Source organism: Danaus plexippus, chromosome 23, assembly GCF_018135715.1.
Source record: "Danaus plexippus chromosome 23, MEX_DaPlex, whole genome shotgun sequence".
Lineage (NCBI taxonomy): Eukaryota > Metazoa > Arthropoda > Insecta > Lepidoptera > Nymphalidae > Danaus > Danaus plexippus.
The window spans coordinates 1,168,078-1,188,402 of NC_083551.1; the positions used below are offsets into that span (position 1 = coordinate 1,168,078).

The 20,325-nt window shown below is 30.5% G+C and overlaps 1 protein-coding gene across 2 annotated transcripts; it reads left to right on the forward strand.

Moving 5' to 3' along the window:
- Nucleotides 1-3,444: 3,444 nt before the first annotated feature.
- On the forward strand, nt 3,445-11,968 carry LOC116774955 (facilitated trehalose transporter Tret1-like). 2 transcript variants are annotated; one of them, XM_061524108.1, is made up of 7 exons: nt 3,445-3,667; nt 9,141-9,296; nt 9,589-9,806; nt 10,166-10,352; nt 10,458-10,837; nt 10,999-11,113; nt 11,343-11,968. In XM_061524108.1, the coding sequence occupies exons 1-7, from the start codon at nt 3,613-3,615 to the stop codon at nt 11,639-11,641; spliced, it is 1,410 nt and encodes a 469-aa protein (XP_061380092.1). In that variant the 5' UTR covers nt 3,445-3,612; the 3' UTR covers nt 11,642-11,968. The 2 variants fall into 2 exon arrangements, with proteins under 2 accessions (XP_061380092.1, XP_061380093.1); XM_061524109.1 differs by having other exon boundaries at nt 3,446-3,667; nt 9,589-9,791.
- Nucleotides 11,969-20,325: the final 8,357 nt, after the last annotated feature.

Here is a 20,325-nt window from a genome sequence, read left to right on the forward strand (position 1 = left end):
GGAACTAACGGAATAAAAACTTGATTGATCGTAAGTACTCACTGTATTTTCAGTGCAAAGATATTTTAATATATCTGATTATTTTTTATCTTATTTTAATCACTTAAATTTTATTCTGGCTGGTTTTATAAGAGTTGAAAAACAATGTTACAGTGGACGTGTCAATGTCTTTAAAAATATACATTCTAACCACGGACTTCTACAACTTTATATACTAATATCTATTTTAAGATGTAAATGGATAAATAAAGAGACATATAAGTTTTATGATAGACATTTTTTTATATCTTCAATAGTATTGATAATTAATAAAGAGCATTAATTATTGTAACTATTCCTCACCGATAAGAACCTCAATTACACAAACTATTATTTTAGCTACCTTCCAAGGTGATGGTTACCATATACATTCTTATTTAAATATAAATTAGTTTTAACAAGATGTTTAGAATCTGTATATACTACTGTTATGCTATTTTATAACAAATAATCTAGTTTTATATCTTGTTTAGGAAGTTGGGATTTTTTTTAAAAGAAATGTGATGCACAAAGTATAACTTATCTTTTCATAGAGATCTCTTCCAAAATGCTTTTGATAGAGGAAACAGCATCAGCAATAGTTGTGTAGGTCTGTACCCATTTATCTGCATAAACAAGAGAAGGAAAAAAAGGATTATAAAATAATCATAAAAACAAATATATAAAAATAGACAAGTTATAAATTATAACACAATAACATATATATATATATATATATATATATATATATATATATATATATATGTCGAACAGTAAAAAAACATTCATCATCATCAGCCTATCAGAGCCCACTGCTCAGCTCAGGCCTCCTTTCGCATGGAGAAGGTTAGAGCATTAATTACCACGCTTGCTCAAGATGGGTTGGCGATTTCAATCTTATAATTTGAAATTATAAGACCAGGTTTCCTCAAGATGTTTTCCTTCACAGTTTGTCAGTGGTGTCTAAATACTCTTAAAAAGTACATATGACTCGGAAAAGATCACATTGGCACTTGCCAGGTTTCGAACCCGCGCCTTCACGTATGAGGCAGGCCTTTTACCTCCAGGCCACCACGAAATATCAAAAAATAAAAAACATTACATATCAAAGAATAATAATGCGAAAAGATGTCTCATTAACAAGATTTAAAGAAAAGTGCACTTAGATACTCTTTGTAAACAGAAAAAGGGTGTGAATTTGAACGGTGCGGACCTTGGACAGAGAAGGATTTACGAAAAAAAAAATTTTAATGGAGGGTATATCTAGAGAATTTTGTGCTACGTAAAAGCGTTTAGGAAGGATTTTTTTTTTAATATCACCACAACTACCTTGTCAGTATTCAGAAATACTTTTCATAGGTACTTCATACACCGAGTATTCCAATTTAAATAGCCTTGATACGAAACTTGTTTAGTTAGACGTTTCAATCTGAATATCAACATTTCTTTTCAACAAACCATTCAATAAAACGACATTGTACACCACTTCTTATTAACGTAGTATTTTGTTATGATAGGGGTAAAGTATTAGCCGATATTCTGAATCATTAATCATATATAAATGCAAGATGAATCATTTTAACGTTTTTTGTAATATTGAAATTATAATAATTAAATAGTGTAATTTTTTTTAACGAGAATTTAAATGAAACTAATATTTTTCGGATATACTACGAGATCATCTCGTCCGCCCGTGATCACGGTCGCTGAAAAGTAACCGAAACGTCGCGTCGGGAGTATGTAGTTTTAACAAAAAATAAAGCATGCGTAGTTTATTCGAAAATTATTAGTTTCATTTAAATGAATAAAACTCGCGAAAGTCTTAGATCTCATTTATAACAAGATTTTTTTTTAACTTCGCTGGTTTTTAGGTATATATGGTACTAGTGTATGATTACAATTTTTTTATCAAAGGACGATACGCTGTGCTTCATCAAATAAAGCTATTTGTTAAATTGATCGTAATGTCATATTATCCTGTTTAAGATCTTTTAAATTAGTTCTTAACAATAGTATATATAATATGGCAAAATGACCTTTGACATATAACCTTTGACATACGGAAACTTTTCGTCCATCTGTTGCATGTCGCATGTAAGGGATATGTTTAATCCCTAAGATAATTGCCCCGTAGCAGTGTTTTGGATGTTGTATTTGAAATTTTTATTGTCTATCAGCTGAATATTTTTTTCATTATATATATAATTTATTAATTATATATATGTATATAATTTTATATACATTTAAAGAGGCAATATTGTTAATTTGTTATAAATTAATTATATATTTATCTGGACGTTAAGCAGGTAGCACTGGAATATATTAAGTGGACTTGGAAACTTAACCAACTATAAAATGTTTCGTCATAAGTCCGTCTCTCATTTGAAGGTTCAAGGTATGATTACGAAATATTAATATTTCTCAACCGAATTTTGATTAGATAAAAATATTCAAGTGATTTATTACAAGTACACACATCATATGGCCCTTTATTCTACTGACCATATTTTATTAAATAGACTAGTTTGATAGGGCTAGATTATATTATACTATGTTATATATATTGACGCAAAAAATATATATACTTTTAATATGCTGACTAACAACTAATCATCATAAATATATTTCTTTTCTTATAGTCCAACTCGCAAATTAAACATAAGAACTACAGCAGCAGTTTTACATTTATAGAAGCGACTGAAGCACAGAAACTGTAAAATATAACACTATTTTAATATTTGTCAAGCGGAAATAAAGATGTTGTTATAAAAAATGTTTCTTATGTTGACTTTTCTTTTAACTGTAGCTTTTTAGTTGCCTTCGATGTAGGTCTGGGTATATAATCCTTAAAATCTTTCAATTAACTTAAGACAGTGTATATTAATTGAGGGTAGTTTTTAATATCTGTCAAATAACATTTATTCGTTCCTAAATCACAAAATAATAGCATGTGCCTTAATAAGATGTAGGAAATTAAATTTAAAGTTATATTCTTGCGAATTCTTTATAATAAGAGAAGAGCGTGCAACACAGGAAAATTGAACATTTATGTGTGACTAACCTGGCTTCAATTATTTTTTATATTACACAGCTAGCAAGACTTACTTTAGTCGCTTGGTATGCAATTACAACACAGTGTTACAACAAATTATATAAAATTATTACGCGACCGATTTCATTTATTTAAAATTAAATTTTAATAAAAAAATGTCTTAAAATATACGGACATAAAAATCAATGTGATATTTTTAATAAATTGGTTAACATTATATCAACCATTAAATAATGTAAATAACTGAAAGTTATTGAAAATAGTAGTTTTGGTTTTAACTAATCGGTTATAAACTATGATATGAGATAAACATGACACTTGCAATGGTTATCAATCGTAATGAGTTTCTGTCATAAGGCTAACAGCGACGCATCAGCACTCAGTAGTGTTTCTATTCAATACAGAATAACCGGTGTGACGGTATATCATTATGCTCGGTGTATATTACGGAAATAAGTGAACCGAGAACAAATTAAATTCATGTAGCATAATTAATGTACTTTATTATATTAATAAACAATAGTACCAGTGATTAAAGCATAATGAAAGGAAAATTATCATCGGCTCTAATACGACAATTCACTATAGCTACTCTGGGTAAATATATACAACATAGATAATAATTAAAAGTACTTAAAATCTTGTAAATGCTTTTTAAAATTTAGTATAAGAAATACTTCTGTTTTTAAATGTGTCGTATCTGATGTTCTTGACGGAAAAATATTCAAAGGAAGAAAATATATATATTTTTTACATCGAGTGTTACTAGTACATAGTATAAAAAAGTGCAGTCAGCTCTCATTAACATTGGTTCTAGAGACATCATATATAAGTATTCATATTTATTTGAAGTTTACATATAATATGATGGGCTTACTAATATTATTAGTCTATTTCGTTTGAGTCAGCTATAATATTTGTAACAGCTTATAACTACAAAAAATATCTTTTAACATATAATTAATCATTAAATTCAATTATTTTTGCTAATTCTATAAAAAACACATAGGTATGACGAATCACTAACTGAGGCAAACTATACGTAGTTAAACTTTAATTGAAATATTTCATGGTCGTGTGTATAGAATAGGAAAATTATTAATTTCGCATAAAATTCAACTAAGTCATTTTTAGGGTTCAAAAAAACGGAACCCTTATAGATTCGTAATGTCTGTCTGTGCGTATCTCCATCCGTCCATCCGTATGTCACAGCCATTAATTTCCGAAACTGTTGGGCCAACATAGTTGAAACTTTGTAGGTTAATGTATTCTGTTAATCGCTATTTGAATTTTGAATAAAAATTAAAGAGGGATATATGGAACTAATTAAAAAAAATTTTTTTTCAGTTAACCTATACGTGATGGGTGTCTATGGATAGGGCTTTAAAAAAGACATGAAGGTTCCTAAAACCATTTTTCTGCAAAATCAATTGTTTGAAAGATAGACGCTTCCAAAGTGGAAAAATGAGTGTCCCCCCCCCCTAACTTTTATAATAAGAGAATGAGAAAACTAAAAAAATATATGCTGTAGATTTCAATGGAAACTTTCAACGAAAATTGGTTTGAACGAGATATCATTATTAGTTGTTTAAGAAATAATACATATTCAAAAAACGCCTATACAACTTTGTCGTTCATACAAACACCATATGTAAAACCAAATTATTTTTTTCATATCGATCAAAGTTACAACGCTTTATAATATAACTTTTATATTATGCCATCTACTTGCTGCTACGGAACCCTTCATGGGCGAGTCCGACTCGCACATGTTTAATTTTTTAAATGTGTGAGAAATAGCATTGTAACTTCAGCATTTCATTGACCTTTATGCTTACTCCAAGTTTTGTGACATCACTACGGAGCATTAACTGTATTCTATCGGTACACCTTTGCACGTTATACAGACAGTATTGAAGTAGATTATTGTATGAGAAACGATTAACGCATATTATTGTGAAAGCAGTCACCTTCTATTTCTTTTCATAACATCAGAAAGTTTTCAAAGTCATCAAACCTACAAACATTACTGTTCTATTATTTTGTCGATCAAATTAAGCGGCGTTATGAGATTAATTGTTTTAAAATTTATAACATTATTGTTAAGTTTTGTTAAATTCCAATCCGGATTTTTTGGCCTGGACCAGAGCAGGAAAAGATACTGGAGGTTTTTAGTCAGTACGAGTCTGACACTCCCTCTTTCCAAACCCAGAGTTATTTAATGATTTTCGCCCTCAAAAAAAAAGGATCTTTCATACATTCAAACCTCAACGATGATAATATTAGTAGGTTTTAACATTAACATCGTCACATTACATACGGAACCTTTCCAGTTTTTTATATATCATCCCACCTGATAGTAACAACGTCGGTTTATGAAAGAAAAATTCTGAACGTCCTGTATATAGTGTGTCGACGCAGACTTGTATGTCTGGGTACTGTTTTCATATTTGTAATATTTTTTTTTTAACCTTTTAAAGCTTATTTTAAGTCTTAGAAGCATCGCTTAATACTAATGCATATAATCAAACCTAAAGTTGCTAAGTGCCTTATTATTATATCTTAAAAATAAACCAAAGCATTCAAACAATTTACGTGTTCAATAAAAGGACGCAAGTAAATAACACATACTTATTATAATAATATATTAAATTTTATTTTAATATGTGCTAATTGCTATAAAATATTTATAACTTGTAAAATCGTAAGCATTAAGTTATCAGCAGTTTGATAAGTCATTAAAAACGTTAATATTTTTTTATATTTTTTCCAAATATATTTCACATTATTTATGTGTTATAAGTTTTAAATTCTTATCTCGTTTAAATGCAAAGAAATAATAAATTTTTCTTTAAATTCTATTGAATGTATGTTGAAATAAATAAAATAATATCAATATCGGCTTTACATTATAACAGCTATAGATATAGTATTATACTTTCAAACGTATTTTAGTCGACATAATTATTTTATACATAATTATTTTATATATATTTATTCTAAGCATATTGTTTTTATTTATTTTTTCTATAAATTCAATACAATTGTAAATATTATTGAGTAGAATAATTTTAATGATATAATTTTTTTATACCTACAAGTTCTCGTATTACAATTCACATTATGTAGGTATGTTTGTCACAACGCTGTTACAACATAATTACTTTATTAGAATGCCACAGTTTCAATTCGTATTGCTATATTTGCATTTGAATATAGATACCCGAGATATGTTGACATCTTATTCCAAATATAAATTTATTGTTTTTAACATTAACTAAATAGCGAGCTTGTTTTTCAGTACGGACATTTTGGTCAATCTTGATGATTAGGTATTTTGTATTGATATTAAAATATTAGTAGCGGTTCGTCCGTCCGAAATCAGGAACGGTTGCATCTGTTCTGATTCAAAGTTTACAATATAAAAAAGAATAGTAAGATTTTTGCTTGCTTTCACAGACAATGTTTTTTTGATACACTGTTTTATTATATTTATATTATAAAGCTTTTAACAAAATAATCATTTATATCGAAATATTAAAGAGTTATTATATAACACTAAACTTAAGATTAATTAATTGAATATTTTTTATAAGATAAAAATATTTTTAAAGTTTTATTTATTTTATCCTTTAGATATTTATTCTATATCTTATAGCCAAAGAAACAAATTACATTCATTTATATTTACAGGACCCAGTTATTAAAAAATTTAAACAATTTGAAAATTACACAAATTATTTTTAATTAACATATAGGTACAAAAGTTAGAAAAAAATATGAAATACAAAAAAATTTTGAAAGAAAATTACCTGTGTTAGCTATGTAGCGACTTGTTACACTTCCAGATATTACACTTCTAGATGTTACTCTTCTAGATGTTACATTTCCAGATATTACACTTCCAGGTGTTACACTTCCAGATGTTACACTTCCAGATGTTACACTTTCAGATGTTACACTTTCAGATGTTACACTTCCAGATGTTACACTTCCAGATGTTACACTTTTATATATGTTGGATACAGATATTTGATAATGTATAATAATCACGATCAATAAAATTTAATAGTTTGTTCAATAACAAGTTGCGTAATTAATTCAAACTTTACAGAGGAATGTCAATAAATCATTATTTACATTAAATCAGACACTAACACATTGTTCAACAGAAGTTTTAAATAAAATAATGTAAAAAAAACTTGTCTCAATTCATTTAAAGTAAATATATAATAATTCTTTGTTTATTTTATTTTCACTAATGGTGAAATATAACGAACTAAAGTGTACTTAAAATTGAAGAATAAAATTACATAGGACATATCGTTGTATTCAATCTATATTTCTAAAACATATTTTGTAATGTTTATCTTCACCAACTACTACGGAACACCCGGGATTTGCAGAATTCCTTAATAAATGAAACTAGTGTTATTCGGATTTACTACGCGGATTTTATTATTTAAAAACTACATAATCCCGTCGTTTCGGTTACTTTGCAGCAACCGTGATCACGGGCAGACGAGGTGACGAGGTGTCACCGAAACGACGGGATTATGTAGTTTTTAAATAATAAAATCCGCGTAGTAAATCCGAATAACACTAGTTTCATTTAAATGAATACTCGCGAAAATCTTAGATCTCATTATTCCTTAATAACTTTGTTGATACAAAGGAATTAATTATCATTATTTAACACTCCGCTCCTGATGATTGAATAGAACTAATTTTTGTAAGATGTTTACCTATTTTATCTTATTTAAATTGAATCTAATTAGGACGTATTATTTTTAACAATAGTGTAGATAACGCACATTAAATTTGGTACGTAATTTCTGTTGAATAAAGACTTTTATACTGCTCATATTTAGGAAAACCGCTATAGGATTTACATAGGATTTAATTATATCTTAAATATTGTTAGTAATACGGTAGATTAGATGTCCCTTTGTAATATTTACTTTGTTTCATACGTCATGTTTGTAAATACGATAATGTAGACTAATAAGAACACAAAAACTAGATTACGCTGTAATAATATATTATTATAATTCCTATGATGATAATTAAACTTTGTTCGTTAAATGGTTGTTATTTCAAAACTATTTTTTAATATTTCAACAACATTACGGAAATTATATGTTATATAAATGTAAAAATTTCAGATTGTTTTATCCCTTAACATGTAGAAATAAGGATATAACGTGATTTTAAAGAGTTTGTGTAAATAGAAGATGTGAGTAGAGAAATATATATATATATTTTACTGAAAAAATTCTATGTTTATTTTTCAGCTTCAACTCTCTTTTTATTTCTACTAAAATCTATTCACGTATCCACAGTATTATCACGTACGATACAAGTAAGTTGTTGTCATATAATTGTGTTGGTTTTCATAATATTTTTGTTGTTTTTTTTTTAATGTAAAAGTCAACGTATTTACTTCAACTTTATGATCTATTTAAGTGCAATAAAGGACTTAATACAATCTGTTATATCAACGTAAAACTACAATTAACAGAATTATTAGTAATATATAATTATCTTATTATCAGTAGGAAATCTTTAGTTACAATGATTTGAATAAATATGTGTAATGAGATCTAAGATTTTCACGTGTAGTCATCGAGTTACTTTGTAATTAATGTAATATTAGTATTATTACTATTGTGTAAATATGCTTTTTTTTAAATAAGCTCGGTTTTACGAACATTGATGTTAGCAGACTCTAAACGAGTGTGCCATAATTAAATATTTTGTCATACAAGAAATAAAATCCATGGATTTAATTGCTATTTGATGTCTAGGAACATTCTGAAAATAGTAAATTTGGATTACATTCGCTTATTCATATTATTATTGTCCTTGAATAATATAAACAGTTTTTCAGATTGTTTATGTTGTTGATTAAAATATACACTATTTAAACTAGAGCTTTATTGTCTAGAATAAAATATCTCTTTTGTTTACATCAGATTTGGTTAAGAGTCAATAGTAAGGTTCTGTTAATGAAAAAAAATAATGGAAACAAAGCTATCAATATAATTATTCACTCCAATATTTATTTCAGTAAATTTAGTTTCACTGACAGCTGGTGTGAGTATGCTGTGGTCTTCTCCAATGCTCGTTAAACTCCGGAATGGAACAGACACTCCGTTATCAAGACCCATCACACAGGAAGAAGGCTCATGGATAGTCTCCGGAGGGTATTTGGTTGCTTGCATAAGTAAGATACTTGTGTTTTTTTTTAATATTTCATAACAATTTTTTTCTTAGGTAAGATAAAATACACTCCATGTTAAAATGTAACAGTGGAAACTGTTCTGGCGAATTATTTTTACGCTATCGAAATAATTTATTGTAATGTAAGCTGTATATATTCCCATAAATAAATAATGAATGAATGAATGAATGAATGAATGAGTGAATGAATGAGTGAATGAATGAATGAATGAGTGAGTGAATGAATGGTTAAACAACATGAGACGCCACATTTTAAGTAACATTTTTAATTTCAGCAAATTTACTAGCCGGGACATTGTTAGATAAAATAGGAAGGAAGTACTCCATCATTTTAATTACCATACCAAGGATATGTGCATCCATATGGACGATATTTGTTACCGAGGTGTGGATGTTGATATTTTGCCGAATGGTCATGGTGTCGACTGATAATTATATTTATGTAGTAATCCCAGTATACGTATCAGAAATAGCTAATGTGAGTATAGCTTTCGTAAGTATCTTTTTTCAAAAAGTAGTTTTTTTTTATGTACATGTTCAAAACTAAGTTTATATGCCACTTAAACATTAGTTATTTCTATATAATATAATGATATTTCAACCTTAGATTTTGTCACGGATTAATTTAACTTATTTATTTAAGATTAAATTGAGAGCATTAAAAATCAAATTGTTAACACGTATCAAAATTTTGAACATAAATTTATTGAACACTCTGTATTTCAGTAGGTTTAAAATCATAAACATTACCAATAATTTAATATTTTCAATGAATTTGTATGGAATATTAAGAAGACCAAAAATTGTATATCTTTTTTTTCTACATTCTTCTTTCTCCCGATATTTTTTTAGAAAGAATTTCGTGCATCTCTTGGTACGTTCTTACACATACTTGCCTGCATAGGTATTGTTGCAACTCTCTCAATCGGTCCATTTGTATCTTATACAATCTATAACTGCTTAGTAGCTGGTGTGATAGTATTGACGTCTATACCGCTACTTTTTCTACCAGAATCTCCTGTCCATTTATACACGACAGGTAAGTTACAGATATACTAGCATATAAGTTTTAACTCCTACTTACCCTCTTTTTTACTATTAAAATGATTCAAATTACATTACTGACACAACAAACATATCTCAGGTCGTACGGATGATGCCATAAATGTCCTGTCTAAAGTCCGTGAAACTGATGTACAGGTCAAACAAGAGATTGAAGACTATAAATCTAGCAAGAAAGAAAAAATAGCTAAGTTGGCCTTAATGAAGGATAAAACATTTCTGAAGTCACTTTCATTGGGCATTCTGGTCTGTGGCGGCTGCAATGCCGTAGGATACAATGCAGTGGAATTTTATTTGCAAACGATTTTGGAAGCAACGCACTCCAGCTTAATGCCTGAGGTAGCATCAGTTATAGTTGGCTGCATCCAACTGAGCGCTGCTGTTTGCACATCCTTTTTTACAAAAATGTTTGGGAGACGACCTATTTTAATTTATTCCCTCATTGGCATGTTGTGTGGTATGGTAAGTGAAAACTTTTCCTTATTTGTATAAAATTAGTAATATATTATTTTAATAGATATAAAAAACTTCCAACTTTCAAACAAACATACCGTAACAGATTAGGGGTAAGTTATTCATTACGAACATAAATTTGTATTATGTTTTCTGTTTTGTATCCGCAGCTCGGATTGGGAGTTTTCTTCACATATAGTACCAGGGAAGGTTATGTTATCTCTGGCTTCCTTAACTACCTTCCTATCATATCTTTAATACTTGCTACATACAGTTTCAATATTGGTGAGTATAAGTTATAAACTCAGTGTTTTTTTCTAATGTTATATTTTTAAAGCCTGCTTAGACCTACTCAATGTTTCAATTCCAATCCTTATCAAAACTTTTAATATATCAGTTATTGTAATTCCAAAAAGCTTTAAATTTTTCATCTTAAAAGACCCAAAACGAAAAAAAACACACATTTTCTATATATCGGGTACTTCAAACTTAAATACCTTTGTATTATTTCCAGGAATCGGCTGTCTTCTTTTCATAGTTACTGTTGAATTATTTGAAGGAAGAACGCGAGCATTTGGATATACAATATGTTTTACATTCTTCTTACTAAGCGCGTTCATAACAACTAAATATTTAGAGGCTATGTTCCACGCCTTCGGTTATTCTGGGACGTACTGGTTCTTCAGTGCAATGTGTTTAATTATTTGTACTTTAATTGTCTTATTCGTGCCCGAAACTAAAGGGAAAACGATAACTGAGATTCAAATTGCATTAGGCAACAAGAAAATTGAGGCTGAGGTTGGGAATAAGTAAATTAATACTTAACCACTGTAGATAAAATCATAGTTATTAGATTTCTGAAGTGATACGTCTATCGTGATACTTTGTTTAAGTATTTTCGATGCAATTTTTTATGAACATTTCCTCATCATCATCATCATCATCATCATTTCATTGCCTATTTATATTATTTACCCAGCTGTTATATTTGAAAATTCTTTTCTGCAAACCTAAAAGGATGAGTTACAAGGTTCATTACAACGTAAACTGAGAACCTCACTTATTTTTAATTGATAAAAAACTGTTAATCAATTTTATATTTAGACATGTACATATATTTTCAATAAATGTTGATAAAATTTGGTGCTTTTAAAATGTCGAAATTACCGTAGGTTTACTTATTCAATCAATTTTTACTTCAACAAAAGTTAAATGTCTTGAAAATAGTTTTAGACTTTTCACTTTTCGAAAATTGCCCTAACCATGTTTTTCTTACATTACCAGATTCACCAAACTGATTTTGCAAAATTGATACGTACTGCCTTACATCAATACAATTACAATCAAACGTCGCAAGTGGAAGTGGATCGGCCACGCGCTCCGAAGGGATCCGGAACACATACCGAAACAAGCCCTAGACTGGACCCCTGAAGGAAAGCGGAAACGTGGTCGCCCTAAGCAGACCTGGCGGCGGACGATCATTGCAGAGGTCAAAAACATCGGCAAGACTTGGAGCGACATAAAAGGCGAAGCTCAAGATCGAACGAGATGGCGACGTACTGTGGATGCCCTCTGCCCCATCTAGGGGACATAGGACCAAGAAAGAGAGAGAAGAGACTGCCTTACATGTATATCATTCTGCAAAGATGCAGGCCTCGTGAATCCATAAAATTGCTTTGCAACGTTAAAATATCTTCTACCAAAACGTTTTCAAATTGTATCGAAAACGTTTTTTTTTTTCTACCTTTTGTCATGGCATCTCTTTTAGAGGACTAAGTTCCGTTTCAAAAACTGCAATTTCGATCTTAAAACAATTAAAAATGTTGCATCTTTTTTAGTGCAAATTTTCTTCTTGTGAACCACGTCCACGCCTTTAATAATTTGTTTTTTATTTCAAGTTTTCCTTTATTATTTTGATTGTGACAGGGCCATTCTGAAAAAAATATTTTTAGGTGCCTTTAGCACTATATAAACAACCATCTAAAAGACTAATCTCTAAATATGGACAATTCCATTTTCAAAATTTATCACTAAAATCAACTTGAACGTTACAAATCATATGTAGCAATTAATAAATCGAACTAATAATTATACAAATGAACTTATATTCTGCAATAAAATACATACCTACATTATTAAGTACCGCAGAAATTATTTCGATAGCAGTAACACATTATATAAATGGTCTTTATAAAACTCAAATTCTAAAAGAATCACTATTACTATGTATGACAATGATCACTATTGGTACAAGTATCCTTAATATCCCAAACATCTCTTTAATAAGTTTGGAAACAGTTCTGATCCTAGACTTATATATTATCTATTATATCCTCCCTCGTAAAAATTACATGAAATTAAAACGACCAGTTCTCTTATTTTTATTTTCTGCAACAGAAAATTCCATCTGTTGGCAAATGGTTACCCCAGATCTACTTCTAAAAGGTGTTACAAATCAATGAAAGTCTTTTCTTGACAGAAGACACCTGCTCAATTGAATTTATTTGTATAAAATACCTAATATTGGAGACATACAATAACTTGATCATTACAAATTTTGCAAACACGTGGAGGGAATAACAGATACAGTCAGATGATAGGATCAATCCAGATAACATGAATGGGATCCCAGCTTCCAGCAACTGAAAAACTATAATGAATATAAAATCGTGATAGTGATCAATTTCTATGAATACCTAGGTAACATCGAAAAGTCACAGGGCGCCAGGTAAGAACTGCATAGAAGATGACTCATTGTATCGACACGTGCCATAGTCAAATATTCAACAGTAGGTTTTGCGAAGTGCGCTGAAGTATAGTCGTGGTGAAGAAGGATCCTGCTTCGTAGGCGCTGCTGTCGAATTTTTCTTAGACAACAATTTATATACCAGTCTGCAGTAACTGTCCTTCTATCTTCTAGCACAACTGTTGCTAAATGGCCTTTCCGACCAAAGAAAGAGAAAATCATCTTTTTTCCTTGACTTCTACCTTTCTTTTCCTTAGTTGGCCGATCCTTGAAAGGAAACATCCACCGAACTGATTGTCTTTTGGTTCCGGGTTCGCAGCAATATATCCAGCTTTCATCACCTGTGACGATGTCAAATACTGAATTTTTGTCACCGCCGTTGAAATTATCTACCATTTGGCGACACAAGTCCATGCGGAGGTGTTTCTGGTCATCGGTTATAGTATTGGAAATACACGTGGTACAAAGCTTCCTGACGTCAATATCTAATCGTACATCTAATATTTTTTGAACCTGACTCATATCAATGACTAGTCTTGCCTGTATTACTGTTAGGTCACTCTCTCATCTTCCTTTATGATGCGTTTCACAGCACTGATGTTATCTTAGGAGTTGCTGTTAAAGGACGTCCCTCACGCTGATCATCATTGAGATTGCTAAGTCCACGCTTAAACTCATTAAAGCAATTAAAAATACTTGCACGAACTGATGTTTCATAAAGAAACGTTAATCGCAGCCTATGATAGCTTTGTTGTTGAGTAATCATTGACCGATAGTTTTCTCTATTTAGGTTCATTTTCATGTATAACAAGTATTAGATTTTTCGAAAATTCACAAAAAACAAATGACAAATGAAAGCAATAGACTAAATAAGGTTACCGAAGAGTTCTAAAAAAGTTTTCATTAACAATATTTCTAACTGGCCAGTTCTAAACATTTTAAGTATTACCCACGCAGGCAATTAACTTATCAGTTCTAAAATGTTTATTAGTCTGAGATAATTGACAACGATAACTTTGAGGATATTTCTGTTTTGATTTTCACACTCGATGGGAAATTAATTGACTCTCTTTATAGTAACACTCATTGTCCCTTTTATATTATAAATTAATAATTAACTCTGTCTGTCTATTACACATCCCCGCTTAAACCAATGAACGAATTATTATTCATTTTACTTTCATATTCTTACTATATTTATATAAGAAAAACACTCATGACTGTCTTCATTTATATTGACGTAATTAAGAATAGAATTTTTTTAAATTCAAAAACATATCCCATAAAATTTATTGATCCTGCCAATTTAGCTTTGGCTGATATGTTAATCTTAAAGAAAAGATTTTTTCAAAAAAAAAATGAATATTAATTCAACTCAATTCAACTTTTAGTCAGTTTAAAATTGTGTGGTTTTGATTTCATTAAATAAGAAATTAATAGTATCCATATAAGAGACAGAATCAATGTAAAACTCATATAAGTTATAATAAAAATTGTTATAAATTAATCACCTTTGGTTTGTCGGAAGTATCCATTCAATTAGTTCTAAATCATTCTTATAGTCCAGTAGGAAAAAAACATTTTGTCTTCAGTTTTGTTAGAAATTTATAGATTTAAGAGTTACTCTTCCCTTATATGATTATATTAAAGGTATTCTTAATGCAAGTATTCTTAATATATAACGTGAACATTTAATTATTTTAATTTAATTATTTAGTATTATAAAAAAGGCCATACTAGTAAGGTTTTGCTCTTTTTAAAGAAATACTAGAAAGGCTCGTGATGATTGCGAGGATTCATTTATACTATTCACATAAATTTGAAATAGACATCTAACCATTATTTATAGCAATTACGCACAAAGATGTATTTCGTATTTGCTAATTACTTTGTATCTACAAGTATGTTGATGCTTCCTTCAAATTAATTTCAGTAAAAGAAATAATATGTATGCTAAATATGGTGTGACACCTAAGAAATCTCTTTTACCTCAACAAAACACTGATATTTAGTATATAAATATATATAACTTTTTATGCAACACAAAGATAAATGTCACTTAAACTTGTCTAACTCCTAATAAACATTTAACATGCAGTAAACATGAGTCTGAATGTTTTAAAATATCGTTGTTATACTTTTTTAAGCTACCCACCTATTAGACATGCAACTGTTACCTTTTTTAAAAATTCTACTGCTAACATTTTTGTCATCATGCAATAGGCATGTCTATGTCCTGACCCAATTTGATTATTTTGACTACGGCACGGCACAGCGTAGAACAATATTTTGTCTGTTTCGAAATGAATATATTATAACATATATAAAAAGAATATATATATATATATATATATATATATATTTTTAAATTATATTTAAGTTGTAAGATCATTTTCATCATTATATATATATATATATATATATATATATAATGATGAAAATGATCTTACAACTTAAATATAATTTAAAAATTACCTAAGATACGGAAACTATCTGTAATATATTTGCTACTCTTTTCATTCGTTAATGAATGACTATATTATTTTAGAGATTAAAAGATTTTGTTGGTGATTATGGCTATTTAGAAAACAACTTTATACCACGGTAGTGACATGTTTTTACAAATTTGGAATTTTTAACGCATACTATATATCGGCGCAAGCAGCTTCAATGACGGATGCAACATGGAAATAACTGGCATCAATTATTATAACAACTTATTGGTCGTCGTTACTATTGTTAAAAGTAAAACGAAATCAAAGAGAATAGAACTATGTTTGAATTCTGGTTTAAATATGACGTCTGGACGCACGACCGGGGACTGCAGAGTTCAGCGAGTGCGGAGCATAAAGAATGTGATTATGAAGAACCTTCGAGAAATACAAGAACATTTAGAAGAATTGAAGTTTCATTTTAAAATATGTGGAACGTACTAAAACAAGTGACATTAGAGACGCCAGCGAGGCTGGCGTCCTGTCTTTAAAACAATGAATTTATAATAAAATCCGATATCAGAAGTGGGATCGCTCTTGTGATCAGTTACTGCCGGTCTTAGTGTATTTGTAAATCCTGATCCAGCTCAAGAAAATAATCATCCGGAGAACTTGCGTAATGAAGAACGCTCCTCAGTCTTTCATGCAAATGATGTCAACAATGCAGAGCGTGACCGAACGTTTGCTACTACAAAAAAAACAAGAGATACGATTAAAATTACTAACAAGATTTTTTGATCCCGGTGATAGTGTGTGTGTTCGGGATTGATTCAAACGCATCTTTACGGCTGTAAATACGTACCAAATCAGTAACTACGACATTAGAATTAAAGTCTTTTAAAGGAGCGAGCTAGAAAGTGTGCAGACGATTGGTTAGTTGCAACATCTACACAAGAGGCATTACGTGAGACCATAGCTAACATTTGTTATTATCCTTTGAGCTAACCTCGTGTCCATGATGTATTCTAAAGAGAACCATGAGATTCTGTAGGGAAGGCTTGTGGTACCGTGACAAGACAATTATACACCACAGATCTGGAGAGCGTGACCTCTGAGCTAATCGCGTGTTACCCTTGAGCTAACCACGGGTCCTTGATGTATCCATAAGAGAACCATGAGATTCCGTAGGGATGCCTTGTGGAGCCGTGAGAAGACAAGTCTACACCACAGATGTGGAAAGCGTACCTCTGAACTAATCGCGTGTTACTCTTGAGCTAACCACAGTTCCTTGCTGTATCCTTAAGAATACCATGAGATGACGTAGGGAGGCCTTGGGAAGACTTGAGTATAAACTCGATCTATAAGAACTTGCATCTATAAGAATCTCGATCTATAAGAAATCTATAAGATCTATAAGAACTTGCATGATTTTAATATCAAACTACTGAGACCATTGCTTTATTTAAATACGACAATAGACATACTCTTCATAGTAATATTTGCAACATGTCTGGTTAACACACGGCAGTGCCTCTACAAAAACGATGCTGTAATTCAAACGAAAGCATACTCGACTCCAAAATCCTGATCAAATACATCTATTGCGAATATAACTAATTTCTGTTCCTTTTCTGCTAACCGTGGTCATGCGTTTGAATCGTGTTTCCGACGGGAATAAGGAGATCACGCCGAATTTTAATTTAATACCAACTGGTAAATGTACTCTTAAATAAAATGCAAGATCGCAGTGGTGCGTTATACAAGAATCAATTGCAAATGAAATCTCTGGGTGTAGAAAACAAATCGTAAACTATTTGCGTGGATTGAGATCGGACCTTACTATTTCAATGAATAGTTAAATAGTTATTAATGTAGAAATAATTTTCTATAGTTCCAGGTTTTGAAACGACTACTGATATATTAACCGGAGCAGATTTATTACGTGATAAGAATACATGTGGAAAATTTAGTATCCTTGCCGATGTTTTGCACATACGAACAAGTCAATTATGCTTTGACAATTTAGATTACAATTCAACAATCAGTCCGTTTAAATCGAAGTAATGCACCAACACATTCAAAACAGGATGGTCGAGGCGGAGAGAAGATACAAAGCTAGGTTTTTGAGAGGTCGAGCTACGATTAAAAGATTCCAGAAGGGAGATATTGTAATAATAAAAATATAACCCCAGAAATCGGATATCCCTATATTTAAAATTTTGTGAACTATACAAAATCCAGAAAATAATTGAGAATGATTAATATCTTGTAAAGTGATTTTAGACAATGGATGACTTCGAAATGTGGCACATGACCAGCTACGAATGTGGCACATGACCAGCTACGATGAGACTTCACAGCATCTGAGGGACTACACAGAATTACTAAGCAAGCAGTTAGGTGGACGGTTCGCCTACCTAATAGTTATCCGGTGAGCGTATTTCATTTTGTTCAAATTGCTTCATTCAAACGCATTACCATTAATCATTGCTAGCAATGTGATTGTCTAACACTTAGTTTGAGATATATTACTATAAAAGATGCATTTGGCGTGCGGATCCGAACCATAACAAAAAAAAAAATAATAATAAAAAATAAAAAATATTTTAAAAAAAATATTGTACACGGGTGGAGACGTCTTACGCCAAACAAATAAAGAAAAAAAAAATGTAGACGGGTGGAGACGTCTTACGAAAAAAAAAAAAAAAAAAAAAAAAAAAGAAAATTAAAAAAATATTGTACACGGGTGGAGACGTCTTACGCCAAAAAAAAATAAAGAAAAAAATAATGTAGACGGGTAGAGACGTCTTACGAAAAAAAAAAAAAAAAAATAAAAAAAAAAAAAAAAAAAAAATATATTGTACACGGGTGGAGACGTCTTACGCCAAACAAATAAAGAAAAAAAAAAATTATGTAGACGGGTGGAGACGTCTTACGCCAAACAAATAAAGAAAAAAAAAAAAAAAAAAAAAATTTAAAAAAAAAATGTACACGGGTGGAGACGTCTTACGCCAAACAATTAAAAAAAAAAAAAAAAAAAACCAAAAAAAAAAGTGTTGTAGGCGGATGGAGACGTCCTATGTTATGAATGTTCGTGTGACGCCCCAAAGCCATAAGTAGATTAAATAATTGGACCTGATATTATGATTTCGTCTCACGATGAGTCGTAATAAACGACGTAACCCATACGACAACAACAAATTTGTTTACCATAACTATAACAATATAAAGTTATCTAGGTTTACTGTGGAAGTACCTAGACTACATAAGTATCTCTCTGTTATCACAGAAAACAATGCAGAGCACGCATCAGTATAACCGTATCGGCATGACTTCGGATGATGAAGCATCAATTCTTGAACCTGGCCCATCTACTCTACGAGACCTGCAACGGGTACGAGAACATTACGAAAGCTAAGCAAGAGAGAACACATCACCAGGCAGGTGCAGAGCACGCACCGCCTGCCAGAATGGCCGTATCGGCGCAAGCAGCTTCAATGACGGATGCAACATGGAAATAACTGGCATCAATTATTATAACAACTTATTGGTCGTCGTTACTATTGTTAAAAGTAAAACGAAATCAAAGAGAATAGAACTATGTTTGAATTCTGGTTTAAATATGACGTCTGGACGCACGACCGGGGACTGCAGAGTTCAGCGAGTGCGGAGCATAAAGAATGTGATTATGAAGAACCTTCGAGAAATACAAGAACATTTAGAAGAATTGAAGTTTCATTTTAAAATATGTGGAACGTACTAAAACAAGTGACATTAGAGACGCCAGCGAGGCTGGCGTCCTGTCTTTAAAACAATGAATTTATAATAAAATCCGATATATACGATTCGTTACTCTTATGCAAAAATATTTTAAAAAAATCTAATCATTAAAAAATCTACAGCATTCCCACCGCTCTTGCATTCACTTTTTTCAGTATTGTATTTATCGATGATTTAATTTTATACTAAAAAAATTAAATTAAATCATTTATTTTTTTATGTACAGTTTCAGATTTGATTTTCAATGTTCAGCGTTACTTCCAGTAACGTCTAACAAAATGGCTGAATTATTTATAATTTTCAAACACAAGTTGATACTTAAATGTTGCCATTACAAAATTACAATTGTTCAGTATTTAATATAGTTAATTCTAAGAATTATAGTATATTATAATTAGCATGGCACTGACGGCGCCGCTTGTAACATTATTTAAACAATCATTTAAAACGCGACCACTGAACTGAACTTCATGGTTCCACCCGTGAGTTTCGGGATCGGGATTCTGGTCCAGGATCGCAATAAAAGGCTTATGTGTTTC

Excerpts from the sequence above, each read along its gene's own strand:
- LOC116774955 (XM_061524108.1), top strand. The coding sequence starts at position 3,613 with ATGAAAGGAAAATTATCATCGGCTCTAATACGACAATTCACTATAGCT. Across the intron at positions 9,807-10,165 it reads CTAATGTGAGTATAGCTTTC|AAAGAATTTCGTGCATCTCT; the intron begins GTAAGTATCTTT and ends ATATTTTTTTAG. Across the intron at positions 10,838-10,998 it reads TTGGCATGTTGTGTGGTATG|CTCGGATTGGGAGTTTTCTT; the intron begins GTAAGTGAAAAC and ends TTGTATCCGCAG.